Source organism: Engystomops pustulosus, chromosome 11 (genome assembly GCF_040894005.1).
Source record: "Engystomops pustulosus chromosome 11, aEngPut4.maternal, whole genome shotgun sequence".
NCBI lineage: Eukaryota > Metazoa > Chordata > Amphibia > Anura > Leptodactylidae > Engystomops > Engystomops pustulosus.
This window is the reverse complement of record NC_092421.1, coordinates 3661038-3678359: the sequence shown is the minus strand read 5'-3', so window position 1 is coordinate 3678359 and position 17322 is coordinate 3661038. Positions and strand designations below refer to the sequence as shown.

At 44.1% G+C, this 17322-nt stretch overlaps 1 protein-coding gene across 6 annotated transcripts in view; it reads left to right on the top strand.

The window, feature by feature from the left end:
* The window catches only part of LOC140105815 (heparan-alpha-glucosaminide N-acetyltransferase-like), a 237123-nt gene that overhangs the window by 55695 nt on the left and 164106 nt on the right, over positions 1 to 17322 (top strand). For all 6 annotated transcript variants that reach the window (XR_011850641.1, XM_072129916.1, XM_072129914.1 and 3 more), the window contains exons 6-7: positions 2426 to 2489; positions 14653 to 14732. Coding sequence is in view for 5 of the 6 variants with exons in the window: in XM_072129916.1 (XP_071986017.1) it covers positions 2426 to 2489; positions 14653 to 14732 (144 nt within the window). In the remaining variant the exon portion in view is untranslated. The remainder of the gene's footprint in view (positions 1 to 2425; positions 2490 to 14652; positions 14733 to 17322) is intronic.

Here is a 17322-nt window from a genome sequence, read left to right as displayed (position 1 = left end):
TCTATATATAGCCCCCCAGTAATACATCTATATACAGCCCCCCGTAATACACCTATATACAGCCTCTTCCCGAGTAATACATCTATATACAACCCCCCCAGTAATACATCTATATACAGCCCCCCCAGTAATACATCTATATACAGCCTCTTCCCGAGTAATACATCTATATACAGCTCCCCCAGTAATACATCTATATATAGCCCCCAGTAATACATCTATATACAGCCCCCAGTAATACACCTATATCTAGCCCCCAAGTAATACATCTATATATAGCCCCCAGTAATACATCTATATACAGCCCCCAGTAATACACCTATATCTAGCCCCCAAGTAATACATCTATATATAGCCCCCCAGTAATACATCTATATACAGCCCCCAGTAATACATCTATATACAGCCTCTTCCCGAGTAATACATCTATATACAGCTCCCCCCAGTAATACATCTATATACAGCCCCCAGTATATACAGCCCCCAGTAATACATCTATATGCAGCTCCCCCAGTAATACATCTATATACAGCCCCCAGTAATACATCTATATGCAGCTCCCCCAGTAATACATCTATATACAGCCCCCAGTAATACATCTATATACAGCTCCCCCAGTAATACATCTATATACAGCCCCCAGTAATACACCTATATACAGCTCCCCCAGTAATACATCTATATACAGCCCCCAGTAATACACCTATATATAGCCCCCAAGTAATACATCTATATACAGCCCCCAGTAATACACCTATATAAAGCTCCCCAGTAATACACCTATATATAGCCCCCCCATAATAAATCTATATATAGCTCCACAGTAATACACCTATATATAGCCCCCAGTAATACATCTATATACAGCCCCCAGTAATACACCTATATATAGCCCCCCAGTAATACACCTATATATAGCCCCCAGTAATACACCTATATGCAGCTCCCCAGTAATACACCTATATATAGCCCCACAGTAATACATCTATATACAGCCCCCAGCAATACACCTATATACAGCCCCCAGCAATACACCTATATATAGCCCCCAAGTAATACATCTATATATAGCCCCCCAGTAATACATCTATATACAGCCCCCCGTAATACACCTATATACAGCCTCTTCCCGAGTAATACATCTATATACAGCTCCCCCAGTAATACATCTATATACAGCCCCCAGTAATACACCTATATATAGCCCCCAGTAATACACCTATATATAGCCCCACAGTAATATACCTATATACAGCTCCCCCAGTAATACATCTATATACAGCCCCCAGCAATACACCTATATATAGCCCCCAAGTAATACATCTATATATAGCCCCCCAGTAATACATCTATATACAGCCCCCAGTAATACACCTATATACAGCCTCTTCCCGAGTAATACATCTATATACAGCCCCCAGTAATACATCTATATACAGCCCCCAAGTAATAAATCTATATATAGCCCCCCAGTAATACATCTATATATAGCCCCACAGTAATACATCTATATACAGCTCCCCAGTAATACATCTATATATAGCTCCCCAGTAATACACCTATATATAGCCCCCCAGTAATACATCTATATACAGCCCCCAGTAATACACCTATATATAGCCCCCCAGTAATACACCTATATATAGCCCCCCAGTAATACACATATATATAGCCCCCAGTAATACACCTATGTACAGCTCCCCAGTAATACACCTATATATAGCCCCACAGTAATACACCTATATACAGCTCCCCCAGTAATACATCTATATATAGCCCCCCCAGTAATACATCTATATACAGCCCCCAGTAATACACCTATATACAGCCTCTTCCCGAGTAATACATCTATATACAGCTCCCCCAGTAATACATCTATATATAGCCCCCCAGTAATACATCTATATACAGCTCCCCCAGTAATACATCTATATACAACCCCCCCAGTAATACATCTATATACAGCTCCCCCAGTAATACATCTATATATAGCCCCCCAGTAATACATCTATATACAGCTCCCCCAGTAATACATCTATATATAGCCCCCCAGTAATACATCTATATACAGCCCCTAGTAATACACCCATATACAGCCTCTTCCCGAGTAATACATCTATATACAGCTCCCCCAGCAATACATCTATATACAGCCCCTAGTAATACACCTATATACAGCCCCTAGTAATACACCTATATACAGCCCCTAGTAATACACCTATATACAGCCTGTTCCCGAGTAATCCATCTATATACAGCGCGTGCCCCAGGAACCCATCCCACATTCTGGCTCTGTAACTCCAAAGAGTGTCCACAATCTTTTCTGTGAAATGTATTACGTATATAAATAATCCTATATTTATATATTTTTCACTTCTGTGTTGGCACACGGCAATGAAAGGTAAAATAAGATTTCATATTACAGGCGGACGTGCACTCAGAAGTTATTGAAGAAGGTGAAAAAGAAGGCGGACTGTGAGGCTGAAGATGTGAGTACAAACAATTATGTGGAATTTTCCTAAAATTACAGGTTCTTCTTCAGCCCCAGTTGGGCTCCGCTTACATGGTACTGGCATGAAAATCCGCAATCACACATAACACCTGACCCACCAGGCTCAAGGGAAATACAAGAGCAAGAATGCCCAAATTATTCACAGGATAAATAACTTTTACATATTTAATATGAATAACATGACACAAGACGTGAGACCACAAAGAGCTGGTACAAATAAACCAACCAAGATATATGTATTTTAGGTTTGTCCTTAAGTTGAATTTGTATGTTAGTCGGAACTCTAAGGGATCAAAGAGTATACACAGGGAATATGTACAATGCAAAGAAGCCATAAATCACTGTAGAGTCTAATCAGCATACATTCACACAGTACAGGCAGTCCCCTGGTTACGTACAGGATAGGTTCTGTGGGTTTGCTCTTAAGTAGAATTTGTATGTAAGTCGGAACTGTATATTTTATTATTGTAACCCCAGCCAAAAAATGTTTGTGTTATTTTTTTAGTGTTTTTGTTTAACTTAAAATACACTGTAAAGATGAAATAGGTGCTTCAAAAACATTAACACACATATAATTATACACTCACCGGCCACTTTATTAGGTCCACCATGCTAGTAACGGGTTGGACCCCCTTTTGCCTTCAGAACTGCCTCAATTCTTCGTGGCATAGATACAACAAGGTGCTGGAAGCTCCTCAGAGATTTTGCTCCATAGTGACATGATGGCATCACACAGTTGCTGCAGATTTGTCGGCTGCACATCCATGATGCGAATCTCCCGTTCCACCACATCCCAAAGATGCTCTATTGTACTGAGATCTGGTGACTGTGGAGGCCATTTGTGTCCAGTGACCTCATTGTCATGTTCAAGAAACCAGTCTGAGATGATTCCAGCTTTATGACATGGCGCATTATCCTGCTGAAAGTAGCCATCAGATGTTACAGGGTACATTGTGCTCATAAAGGGATGGACATGGTCAGCAACAATACTCAGGAAGGCTGTGGCGTTGTACCAAGGGGCCCAAAGACACCATGACACCACCACCACCAGCCTGAGCCGCTGATACAAGGCAGGATGGATCCATGACACCACCACCACCAGCCTGACCCGCTGATACAAGGCAGGATGGATCCATGACACCACCAGCACCAGCCTGACCCGCTGATACAAGGCAGGATGGATCCATGACACCACCACCACCAGCCTGACCCGCTGATACAAGGCAGGATGGATCCATGACACCACCACCACCAGCCTGACCCGCTGATACAAGGCAGGATGGATCCATGACACCACCACCACCAGCCTGACCCGCTGATACAAGGCAGGATGGATCCATGACACCAGCACCACCAGCCTGACCCGCTGATACAAGGCAGGATGGATCCATGACACCACCACCACCAGCCTGAGCCGCTGATACAAGGCAGGATGGATCCATGACACCACCACCACCAGCCTGAGCCGCTGATACAAGGCAGGATGGATCCATGCTTTCATGTTGTTGACGCCAAATTCTGATCCTACCATCCGAATGTCGCAGCAGAAATCGAGACTCATCAGACCAGGCAACGTTTTTCCAATCTTCTACTGTCCAATTTCGATGAGCTTGTGCAAATTGTAGCCTCAGTTTCCTGTTCTTAGCTGAAAGGAGTGGCACCCGGTGTGGTCTTCTGCTGCTGTAGCCCATCTGCCTCAAAGTTGGACGTACTGTGCGTTCAGAGATGCTCTTCTGCCTACCTTGGTTGTAACGGGTGGCGATTTGAGTCACTGTTGCCTTTCTATCAGCTCAAACCAGTCTGCCCATTCTCCTCTGACCTCTGGCATCAACAAGGCATTTCCGCCCACAGAACTGCCGCTCACTGGATGTTTTTTCTTTTTCGGACCATTCTCTGTAAACCCTAGAGATGGTTGTGCGTGAAAATCCCAGTAGATCAGCAGTTTCTGAAATACTCAGACCAGCCCTTCTGGCACCAACCACCATGCCACGTTCAAAGGCCACAAATCACCTTTCTTCCCCATACTGATGCTCGGGAGAACTGCAGGAGATTGTCTTGACCATGTCTACATGCCTAAATGCACTGAGCTGCCGCCATGTGATTGGCTGATTAGAAATTAAGGGTTAACGAGCAGTTGGACAGGTGTACCTAATAAAGTGGCCGGTGAGTGTATATACACCACTGAGCAGAGGCAATAGTAAAGGTGTTTTTGGACTCTCTTCTGGAGGTCCACAGTTGATGTTTGCCCCATGTAGACTTGGAAGAAGAACAAACCAAAGCATCTGTGACATCTGCAACATCCCCCACCGGGGCCTTTTCTTGTGGTCCTGGAGGCAGCAGGGGCCCAGAATACCGGAGCGGCTGGCTATTGCGGTCTTGGGTACGCTGTGGTCCCGGTGCTTGGTATGGGGACCGGAGGGCTGTCCTACAGCCTGGCAGCTCTCCAGCAGGTGGTGTGTGCAAGAAATATGGAGGGAGAGGCTGATGCAATTGTTTCTCGCTTAGTGTCTGTAAGATATGTCCCTGGGTAATGGATGGGGAGCCCATGGTGGTAACAGCCATATCCAGGGATCAGACTAAGGAAACGTTGTGCAAATCAACTTACAGTTCTTTATTCAACTCCAGGCAATAGCCAGAATGATAACATAGCAGATTCCTTAAGCTGGAAAGGTCATGGAGAGTTGGTTCACAGGAATAGAGCACACGGTCCCCACTCTCTCTCTTTCCCATCTGACTGCCGAGACAGACGGCCGCGTATGACTGTTCTGCTCCATTAATCTCTATGGAGCTGATGGAGATCAGTGAGTGCGGTGCTCGGCAATTTCCGTCAGCTTGCCTTGTTTCCGTGATCCGTGGGGGTCTCATCACTGAGACCCCCACTAATCAGCAAGTTAGACCCTATCCTTTGGAAAGGGCCTAACTTCTGTTCCTGGGAAAACGAAAACGAATCTTGATTACAATTTGGCGCCAATATTTTCTGAAGAGGCGAAAACCCTCCTTATAGTTTCAAAAACCTCATGTGTGCACTCCAGATTTTTTTCCATTTGATGCTTATTTTTTTCATCTGGAGAAGATTTGATCTGGATTTCCTTCGCGTCTTTTTTTGCACTTTTTTTTCCAAGCTTTTTTGAATCTTTTTGTTGTTTCTCTGGATGAGGATCTGTATTGATTTCTGCGAACCTATTAGACGCCAGTTCAATTTACGGAAACTGAGTGTATTCACTGCTGATACAGAAAGCTACTGGAGCTTGTATCTCCTGCCTGCTGCCCCATTATATCCCACGGCTCGTAAAGATATTTACTATTGAAAGAGTTAAACCAGAAGTTCACATTTAATGTAGGTTGCAAACAAAAATAGACGTTTTCATGTGCACCAAAAAAACCCCCATAGATCTAAGAATAAATGTGTTGTGTATGAGGTGTTAGAGAACACCAATGAGTGTGATGTGGGAACAATAGACGACTACACCGGTAGAGCACTTTACATTATTTTGATGCTTGAGGTAAAAAAGAAAAAAAAAAAAGAAAAGTGCTTCTAATAAATGTTATTCTTTTACCGATTTGCCTGACCTTGACAGTGGACAGAAATCTGACCATGGTCACACAGGTGCACGGCTTGTTATATATCACACAGGTGCACGGCTCGTTATATCACACAGGTGCGCGGCTCGTTATATATCACATAGATGCATGGCTCATTATATATCACACAGGTGCACGTCTCGTTATATCACACAGGTGCACGGCTCGTTATATATCACACAAGTGCACGGCTCGTTATATATCACATAGATGCATGGCTCATTATATATCACACAGGTGCACGGCTCGTTATATCACACAGGTGCACGGCTCGTTATATATCACACAAGTGCACGGCTCGTTATATCACACAGGTGCACGGCTCGTTATATATCACACAAGTGCACGGCTCGTTATATATCACATAGATGCATGGCTCATTATATATCACACAGGTGCACGGCTCGTTATATCACACAGGTGCACGGCTCGTTATATATCACACAAGTGCACGGCTCGTTATATCACACAGGTGCACGGCTCGTTATATATCACACAGGTGCACGGCTCGTTATATATCACACAAGTGCACGGCTCGTTATATATCACATAGATGCATGGCTCATTATATATCACACAGGTGCACGGCTCGTTATATCACACAGGTGCACGGCTCGTTATATATCACACAAGTGCACGGCTCGTTATATCACACAGGAGCACGGCTTGTTATATATGACACAAGTGCACGGCTCGTTATATATCACAGGTGCACAGCTCGTTATATCACACAGGTGCACCACACGTTAGTATCATAGACATTAATGAGAGCTGTGTGATATAACGAGCCGTGCACCTGTGTGATATATAACGAGCCGTGCACCTGTATGATATAACGAGCCGTGCACTTGTGTGATAGAACGAGCCGTGCACCTGTGTGATATAACGAGCCGTGCACCTGTGTTATCTATAACGAGCCGTGCACCCGTGTGATATAACGAGCCGTGCACCTGTGTGATCTATAACGAGCCGTGCACCTGTGTGATATAACGAGCCGTGCACCAGTGTGATATAACGAGCTGTGCACCTGTGTGATATAACGAGCCGTGCACCTGTGTGATATATAACGAGCCGTGCACCTGTGTGATATATAACGAGGCATGCACCTGTGTGATATAACGAGCCGTGCACCTGTGTGATATATAACGAGCCGTGCACCTGTGTGATATATAACGAGGCATGCACCTGTGTGATATAACGAGTTGTGCACCTGTGTGACCATGGACAGATTTCTGTCCACTGAAAGTAAACAATGAAGATTCCTATAGAATGACAACAAGCAGAGATCTAGTAAACCCTTAGGAATTGATACAGAAAGTCTAAGAGAAAACTCTTACATTTCATTGTACAAACATAAATATTTATTTCCTGAAATGGGAATATCCCTTTAACTATGTTACACCCAGAAGCCATCATCTGCCCCTTTCAATGTTGTCAATCCATTTTGAAACTTTATGGAACTGATCGGTCCATCCATCCGTCCACATTTGTTGAAGGTTCTAGACCATTTTGGGCCCTTTTTCGAACCGTCAGAAAATAAATTGTTGCCTTGGAAAAAAAAGGGTGTGGTTTAACCCGGGCCCCCAAAAATTCATTCTGAGTGTCAGAAAATTCTGACATAAACCAGACCAACTAATTGCAGGTCTGCAGTAGGACCCCACCTTTCTATATGACTCCAGATACATCGTCCAGAAAGTTTTATCTGCTGCAGAATATCAACCTGTGTGCCGAGACACATGGTTGAGTGTGCCGCGGGGAAAGTTCTCCAAACTATGGTGCCCCCGTGTAGTGCTGCCGCCGTGCCCCCGTTTTTTTTTTCTGCCCCATATTTACCTACAAGCCCCGTGTCGGCAATCCGTCCATCTTCTGTAGCTCCTGCACCGTGCGGCCCATGTCACGTGACTGACGCGACCTGACGTCAGGTCGCGTAAGTCACGTGACCAGAGGCGCGCGGTGCAGGAGATACAGAAGATGGGCGGATCGCCATTAGGAGTGAAGGTACGCGGAAGAAGACATCAAGGGTAAGTATATAAGGTTATTATTTGTATAGGGAAGGGAGGCTGGGGCTTTTTATTAGTTAAGGGAGGCCTCTAGGGCCTTTTAATTAATAAAGGGAGGCCGCTAGGGCCTTTTAATTACTAAAGGGAGGCCGCTAGGGCCTTTTAATTAGTAAAGGGAGGCCACTAGGGGCTTTTAATTAGTAAAGGGAGGCCGCTAGGGGCTCTTAATTAGTAAAGGGAGGCCGCTAGGGGCTCTTAATTAGTAAAGGGAGGCCGCTAGGGGCTCTTAATTAGTAAAGGGAGGCCGCTAGGGGCTCTTAATTAGTAAAGGGAGGCCGCTAGGGGCATTTTATTAGTAAAGGGAGGCCACTAGGGGCATTTTATTAGTAAAGGGAGGCCGCTAGGGGCTCTTAATTAGTAAAGGGAGGCCGCTAGGGGCATTTTATTAGTAAAGGGAGGCCGCTAGGGGCATTTTATTAGTAAAGGGAGGCCGCTAGGGGCTCTTAATTAGTAAAGGGAGGCCGCTGGGGGCTCTTAATTAGTAAAGGGAGGCCGCTAGGGGCTCTTAATTAGTAAAGGGAGGCCGCTAGGGCCTCTTAATTAGTAAAGGGAGGCCGCTAGGGGCTCTTAATTAGTAAAGGGAGGCCTCTAGGGGCTCTTAATTAGTAAAGGGAGGCCTCTAGGGCCTTTTAATTAGTAAAGGGAGGCCGCTAGGGTCTTTTAATTAGTAAAGGGAGGCCGCTAGGGTCTTTTAATTAGTAAAGGGAGGCCGCTAGGGGCTTTTTATTAGTAAAGGGAGGCCGCTAGGGGCTTTTTATTAGTAAAGGGAGGACGCTAGGGGCTTTTCATTAGTAAAGGGAGGCCGCTAGATGTTTTTATTAGTAAAGGGAGGCCGCTAGGGGTTTTTTTTATTAGTAAAGGGAGGCCGCTAGGGGTTTTTTTTATTAGTAAAGGGAGGCCGCTAGGGGTTTTTTTTATTAGTAAAGGGAGGCCGCTAGGGGGGTTTAATTAGTAAAGGGAGGCCGCTAGATGTTTTTATTAGTAAAGGGAGGCCTTTTATGACTGTTTTAGTGTCATTGTGTGCTATTTTGGTTGGTGGTGTGCCCCAGGATTTTCTAAGAATAAAAAGTGTGCCGTGGCTCAAAAAAGGTTGAAAATCACTGCACTGGACCATTCACTGACACTTTTTGTATATTTCCCCCTGCGCAATAGACAAACTTTCATTTTATTTATTTATGTTAAAAATTAAAATGTTTCATTTTAAACTTTGATACTTTCTGGTGATGTCACCAGCGCCACCTGATACATTGTTACCACCATCGCTCCATAATAGGAGTGGAAGTATCCTATCATACAATCCTAAAACCATAGATATCGGTCATGTGGCACCAACCTAAAATGTGCCCATAACGCTACCTGTGAAGCTTGGCGCTATCAGATAACTTTCCTAGAATCCTAAATGACAATTTGCCTCTATACAGTCCCACAGCTGGATTAGGTAACTACCACTCGCTGCAATGTAAAATCGATCCTGTACAAAGTTTGGTTTTGGGATTCTTTGGATTACCAGCAGGAGTCCAGTTCCTGGGAAATGCAGTCTGCAATAATGAGCCCCCTCTATTCCAAAGACAAATGATACTAAGCGGGCAGCGTGGGCTGGAATACGTGGCCCAGATAGTATAGTAATGACAAAATGAAATAACGCCACTAGCCAGCACGACTCTGTCATTCATCACAGCGGCAGGAATTGAGTTTCGTCAGGAGATATTACTCCACATAGATGATGGCCTCTTGTCTTGGCCAGTTAACCATTTCAAGGCTCAATCAGTGTCAGTTCCCTGCATGTCCAGTTCTAGCTCCTGATGACCTGGACTAGGAATATGAGCTGGCTCGGGTTATTCTTTAAATGTTTTTAAAAAGGAAAAAGAAAATGGAAGAACCTTGGAGTTAATAATAGTTCTTTATTCATTTAGCGCACACAGATTACGCAGTTTGACAAATCGGTCCCCAATGGGGCTCACAATTTAATCAACCTACCAGTCTGTATTGGAGTGTGGGAGGAAACCGGAGGACCAGGAGGAAAACCATGCAAACAAGGAGAGAACATAGAAACTCCTTGCAGATATTCTAGAGGGATCTATGTGGAATTTTATACTATTCTATTATTTTATACTCCACATAAATATTGGCCATTGTCGTTAGAAACAAACTGTATCATTTTCTCACCTTCTGAACCCTTGTTTCTTTATAGGAGGTGCGTGAGCAGATTTGTTAGGCTCCCCCTCAGCTCTGTCATTTTGACAATGTGGTTAAAATCTTTTTCAACTTGGACATTGTAACCCTGGCGACAGGTTCTGGTCGTGTTCCCCGTCACAGGCTTACCTTCAGCCGCCAGCGGCCATGCTTCAGCTCCCCTGCCCCTCTCCATAGAGGAACATAGGGCATGGCGCCTTATACCGAGAAAAGATAGGAGATGTCTTTTCATGGGGTGGAGAGTGGTACAGTGCCACATGTGTGCAGCACCGTACCGCTCCAGTAGGGCACCATACGCCCATTGCCGTCTATGGGGGATGTTTATGGGTCGTATGTACGTCTCCCATACAGAAGTCTGAATGCACCCTTAGGGTGAAGACACACATGGCGTTTTTGGGCCGTTTTTGGGCCGTTTTTACTTAGTGCGTTTTCAGATCGTTAAAAACGCATGCGTTAAAAAACGCATCCGTTTTTGGCCGTTTTTCCGAAATTGCGCAATGAAAAACGGACAAAAACGCATGCGTTTTTAAAAACCGGATGCGTTTTTTAACGCATGCGTTTTTAACGATCTGAAAACGCACTAAGTAAAAACGGCCCAAAAACGGCCCAAAAACGCCATGTGTGTCTTCACCCTCAGGGTGATGGCACACATAACGCGTTCATAACGCGACGCTAGCACACAGGTGGAGGTGCACAACCCGCTGCTTGTTACAGACATCATATTTCTTGTTATTCATTCTTTCTTCTCAAAATCCACCATCTGGAATCTACTTACCCAAGAAGCTCAAGTATCCCTGAAATAAAAGTGCAATGGGGGATGTCACCATAGCCCCTGCCAGCCCTAGGGGACTGTGTTTTGTACGTGCCCCTAAGGCCGCGGTCACACGTACCGCTAGGCGTCTGTTCATAACGAGACGCTAGCGCACAGGGAGAGATCCTCGGCCCGAACACACATGCGTTTCCAGAGAAACGCAAGCGATTGGCTTATCAATCGCATGCGTTTCCCTGGAAATGCATGTGCGTTCAGGCCGAGGACCTCCCCCTGTGCGCTAGTGTCTTGTTATGAACAGACGCCTAGCGGTACGTGTGACCGCGGCATAAGAGCACTGCTTACACATCCCTTTCTGAGTTTGGGTGATGTCACACATGGCGTTTTGGGCCGTTTTTAGTTAGTGTGTTTTCAGATCGAAACAGCCTAAAAACGCCATGTGTGACATCACCCTTTGTGATGTTTTCGGAAGTCTCTAGCTTCAGGTATCCTCTTATGCAGAGCACATGTGCAGGGCTTCCACAAAGCTGGCAGGGGCTATGGCGATGTCCCTGCAGCACTTAGGGTGATGTCACACGTGGCATTTTGAACTAGTTTTTGGCCCGTTTTTAAGCAGTCCGCCAACAAAACGCATAGGATTTTGACCAGTTTGAATTTAGATAATTGGTCAAACCTGTCAAAAAAGCATGCGTTTTTTGACGGACTGCTCAAAAATGGGCCAAAAATGACATCACCCTTATAGTTAATCTGCATATTTTAACAGTAAATGATCTAACGAAGAACACATCCGGCACCGTGGCGCTCTGGAGAATCTGTCTATTGGGTTTATAGATTTCAGGTGGTAGATTTACTTTGAGGCAATTTAAGAGCAGTAGGTTGGTTCAGTAGTTTGGTTCAGCGGCCACTGATGTTAAGAATAAGGAAATGAGCTGCTATCAGTCCCGGCATCTCCCAGGTGTCTGCACACATCACATCCAGGCAGTTCTCATTTCTCTAATCTCTGAAGCCTTTCAGGTCAGTCAGGACCAATTACTCTGAAAAGCTCTTTAATCCTTTTAGGATCAGAAGATAAGAGTTGATTTCCCCAAGAACAGCCCACGCCCTGGTAGCTATAGTAAAACTAGTTTGTTTCTGGACGTTTTTTAGTTCCTTAAGTGTTTTTATATTTGGCGGTTTTGATTCACGCTCCTTTGAATGGCGAATGTTCCTCAATGTGATGGGTTTCCAGATCTGGGAATATCTCCAGCATTTGGTGTGGATCTGAATGCAAACTTCAAGCTTAATCACAGCTGAATGAAAGGACTTGTGCTCGTTGCTATTTGTCTCCTGGCAGATGAGGCTCAGTTTGCTGGTTTAGCTTCGGCTATCAGGCATCTGGGAATGACATGTATATCCATCACAGGGAATTAGACGGAGCATCCTTCCTGCTCTGTTTACATAGTAATTCAATCTGTGCTGAGGCCCAGCAGAGACTCCGGTGAAACCCTCCTCCTATCATCAGGCCTCGGCTTTATTAGCTGCCCTGCAAACATGAATAGTGAAAGGATGGATAGGATAAGGATGGATCCTTTAGTCTGAAATTGGATGAGATTTTGTTGCTTTTAATCATTTTGAACAAGTAGCGGATTTATTTTTGTGACCTGGTGTCTTTGCAATCCCATGTACTTAGGGTAATGTGATGCAGGGGCTTTTTGGTTTCCAGTAGATTTACTAAACTTGAGATGGAATAGATGTGTACACACCACCAGTGGCAGATAAAACAGATCTGTGGTGCCATGCAAAGTTATGTTTGGGGACAAGGCAATAGCTCCACCGCACCGTGACCAGTAGCCATAAACTTTTATTGTTGTTGCCATATAATGGCCATCCGAATGAACCCTCAGGCAACGTTCACACTACAGTATGCTGGACACATGTCGGTGCCGGGTAGACAAGGAGGGGTGATAAGACATGTCCTATCTTTCTCCCTGATACAGAACGGTACAGTGCCAGACGTCTGTTGCACCGTACCGCACCCGTATGGAGCAGTGCACCCATTGCCGTCTAAGGGGGCTGTATATACGCCCCCCCATACAGCAGTGTGAATGAAGCCTTGGACCGTTTTTAGTTAGTGCGTTTTAACATCGTTAAAAACGCATGCGTTTTTGACAGGTTTGACCAATTATCTTAATTCAAACTGGTCAAAAACGCATGCGTTTTTTACGATGTGAAAACGCACTAACTAAAAACGGACCAAAAACGGCCTAAAAACGCCATGTGTGTCTTCACCCACAGGGTGATGGCGCACGTTCAGTTTTTCAGATGCAGTTTTTGAAGCCAAAAGCAGGTGTGGATTATAAGAGGTGAGACAAATAATTGAAAGGTGCTGCTCCTCCTCCTACTTTTACTCCATTCCTGGTTTGGGCATCAAAAACTGCATCCGAGAAACTGAACATGTGACATCACCTTTAGGGTGTTGCCACACATGGCATTTTTGGTCCGTTTTTGGTTTGTTTTTAGTCAGTTTTTCCCAATTATCTTAATAGATAAACAGGTTGTTAGCAGCAAAATGCATGGTAAACTACCAAAAACGGACTGAAAACGGATGTTTAAAAACGGACCAAAAACGCCATGTGTGACATCACCCTTAGGGTGAAGACATACGTGGCGTTTTTAGGCCGTTTTTGGTTAGTTTTCAAATTGTTAAAAAGCGCATCCGTTTTTTAAAACGCATGCGATTTTGTCAGTTTTTCCGTATTTGCGCAATTAAAAAGGACAAAAACGGATGCGTTTTTTAACGATCTGAAAATGCACTAACTAAAAATGGCCCAAAAATGGCCTAAAAACGCCACGCGTGTCTTCACCCTCAGTCTGTGGCTGGTTTCTAAAATGTGTGGATTCCAAAACACCCTGACATTTCTGTTGCTGTAATAATAGAATAAGGGCAATACTAATTTTTTTCAAAAAAACTCTTTTCAACTCAAGCATGTGATTTGAAATCAATGAAACCACATCTCACCCCAGGAATCTTCTCCCCAGACATATGATATTTTTGCTTTTGAGGTTCCCCTTGAACTTGTGCAATGAATCAATCCTGTGGCGGAGCGTTCCATAGAGTTACTGCTCTTACAGTAAAGAATCCCTGTCTATGGCAAAATGTTTTTCCTCCAGGTGCAAAATAGTTATGAGCCTCTTTGGCTTCATGTATCACTAATCCTGGATTCACAGCACAGACTTCACCAGAGGAACCTGACATGGAACTTATGGCAGAGATCAGACGGTGACTCTGTGTATGTGGCTCCCACTTGGAATTAGTTCTAATAATTGACATATCATTTCCATTTTTATACGCTACAATCTGCGGTTGGACATTCTGTGCCTTGAAAAACCCCAGATGTCAGCCAGGACACAGAACGCTACATATTTGTGTAACAGCCACGGTTTAGCGGATAAGACCATCGCTTGTCCATTTACTCCAGTAATATTACCGACCCCTACAGCTCTAGACTATGTACGAGCTTCCAGTAAATGACTCTATTATTTGTATCTCAACACAGGAACCTGATGGATCCGGCAGCCCAGGACAAACTGATCTCCCTAAACACAGACGGCTGCTTTCTCTGGATACATTTAGGGGGTAATGTATAATATAATTTATAATCAATGTTAATACATAGAGCTGTAATATAATGGGAGTTCTTATGTATAATATCAGCATCTCCGAGCTGTGCCGGTGCCAGCAGCACTTTCCATGGGCTTCTGCCTTGGCTAATTTCTTTAATCCTGATGCAAGGCAAGTTAAAGGGTCGGACATTGATTTAGGGTGATGTCACAAATGGCGTTTTTGGGCCATTTTTAGTGCGTTTTTTACTAACTAAAAACGGCCCAAAAACGGCCTAAAAACGCCATGTTTGACATCACCCTTAGTGTGCAGCTATCAATACAGTACGACCAGTCCCCGAGTTATGTACAAGATAGGTTCCAGAGGTTTGTTCTTAAGTTGAATTTGTATGTAAGTTGAAACCTATTTAATAATTGTAGATCCAGACAAAAAATTTTTTTTCTACCCCAGTGACAATTGTAGTTTCAAAATTGTTTGCTGTAATGGGACCAAGGATTATCCATAAAGCTTCATTACAGACACCTTACAGCTGATCATTGCAGTCTGGGACTATAGTAACATCCAGAGAGGTCACCAGAGGTCACAGGGGGCAGAGGGGTCCGTATGTAACTAGGGGTCGGGTGTCCTTAAGTAGGGGACCACCTGTATTGCACTAGCAAAACAGTTGTGTTCCTTCCAGGAGAGAGATAATTTGCATAATAATTGTGAAGACTACTCCAATCACAGATGGTCTCTGTAATGGGGACCAGAACCCCTAAAAACTGACTACATTGCTGCGTTGATCCCTTGTCATGATCGGAACATGACCCTAGAGCTTTATCACTTTTTCTCTATTTCACAGCAAAAATATATTGAATATTGCTTCTTACAATTTACCTTGTATCTCCCTGTATATTATCATAGCTATGCACCTATCAGGGGATATGAGCTGAAACCAGCAGTGAACTACTGATGAAGTTCGTGATCGGAAACCTGAACCCGCAGCGTTCGGTGCGATCCTGGGGCTGCTCAACACTAATTATGACTTTAAAGAGGAGATTTCACCACGTTTAACCCTTTGATTAGGTTCTTGCACACAGATCCAGTTGGAATTCCTTCTCTTGCCCCTTTCCATCCCAGTACTACACACCTGCCAGTAGGGGGCACACTGAGTCCTGCAGCTATTGCCCCTGACTGCATGGAATGGCGGAGGCTAGGGAAGAAATTCCACCTGCGTCAGAGGAGCAACATCTGCGATACAAAGGGGGACATGAATCGTAGTGTTTTTTTACTACTGGTACTAGTGGATTTTAAGCCCGGTAGTCACATCCCAGGGAGATGACGACATATGAGGCTGCGGTCACACGTGGTGTTAAGGGCGAGGTCACACTTTGCTTTTTAATAACGTTGTGCATCACATTACAACAGCTGAGGAGAGGAGATTGGCCTAATTACATTTATGTTAACACTTTACAAAACATAAAGTAAACACAATGTTGACACATGCATTAACATCACGTTTATAATGCGTTTTGTAAATGCAAATGTTAACAGTAATGTAATTGTGCAAATCACCTCCTCAGCTGTTGTAATGTGATGCAAAACGCAACGTGTGACCTCGCCCTTAGTAGTGACAGATAAATTAAAAGAAAAAAATGAAAATACTAATATTTCTGAATTTTCACAATAGAGGTCGCTGTGAAAAATGTTAAACATTTGCAGCATGTGGAATAATTCCAATTTACATGTTAAAACAGGTTCCATGAAAAAAATCCTTTCTTTGCACCTGCCCCGGACCAGGTGCAGATTTGCACCTAAAAAGTCGCAAAAATAAGCAAATAAAAGTGACACATGTGAAAAGTCCGGTGTAGGATTACCCCCTCATGCACTCCGGAGGCGGTGGGTCCGGTAGGATATAAGGAGGGTAAGGAGAGAGACAAGAGGCGCTAACCTCATGAAGTATATCTAATTAGCTTATAGAAGTGAGAAAGTGTGGCTGTGTAGCCGCTCACCTTGTCCAGGGAGTGATAAAGCGTATAGCTGCCAGTCGATTCCTGTTGTCCGCTTTGCCCGATCCAGACGGCGGGGTAGCGGTGAAAGAATGTGGGTATCCAAAGGAGAGGTCACAGGCAATGCACCGGCGCTTTTGGTTCAAAAAAACCTAACTAGGAACCAGGCTGAGTAAGTTCCAAAAATTTTTAGGTTTTATTAGAGTACATGTAGAGTTTTAGACTCTCATCCATGTATTTAATAAAACCTAACAATTTTTGGAACTTACTCAGCCTGGTTCCTAGTTAGTTTTTTTTTAACCAAAAGCGCCGGTGCATTGCCTGTGACCTCTCCTTTGGATACCCACATGTGAAAAGTCGTACGGAACATCTGGGAAACAAAGATACATAAGGCACAAGGCGCAGACCAACAACGGCAAAAGTTGCAGTGAAAAGTGGCAAAAAAGTTGCAAAATTGAGACAATTTGACAAGCAGAAATAAAGTAACAGGAGATGGAGGAGATGAACAGTGATTTATATATGAAACTTCATTTATTAGTGTAAGATGTTGCAGGGAATCTCGGGTTATGCTCCTCTGGTGGATTTTGTGCAGCAGTTATGTATATGAGGAGATCATG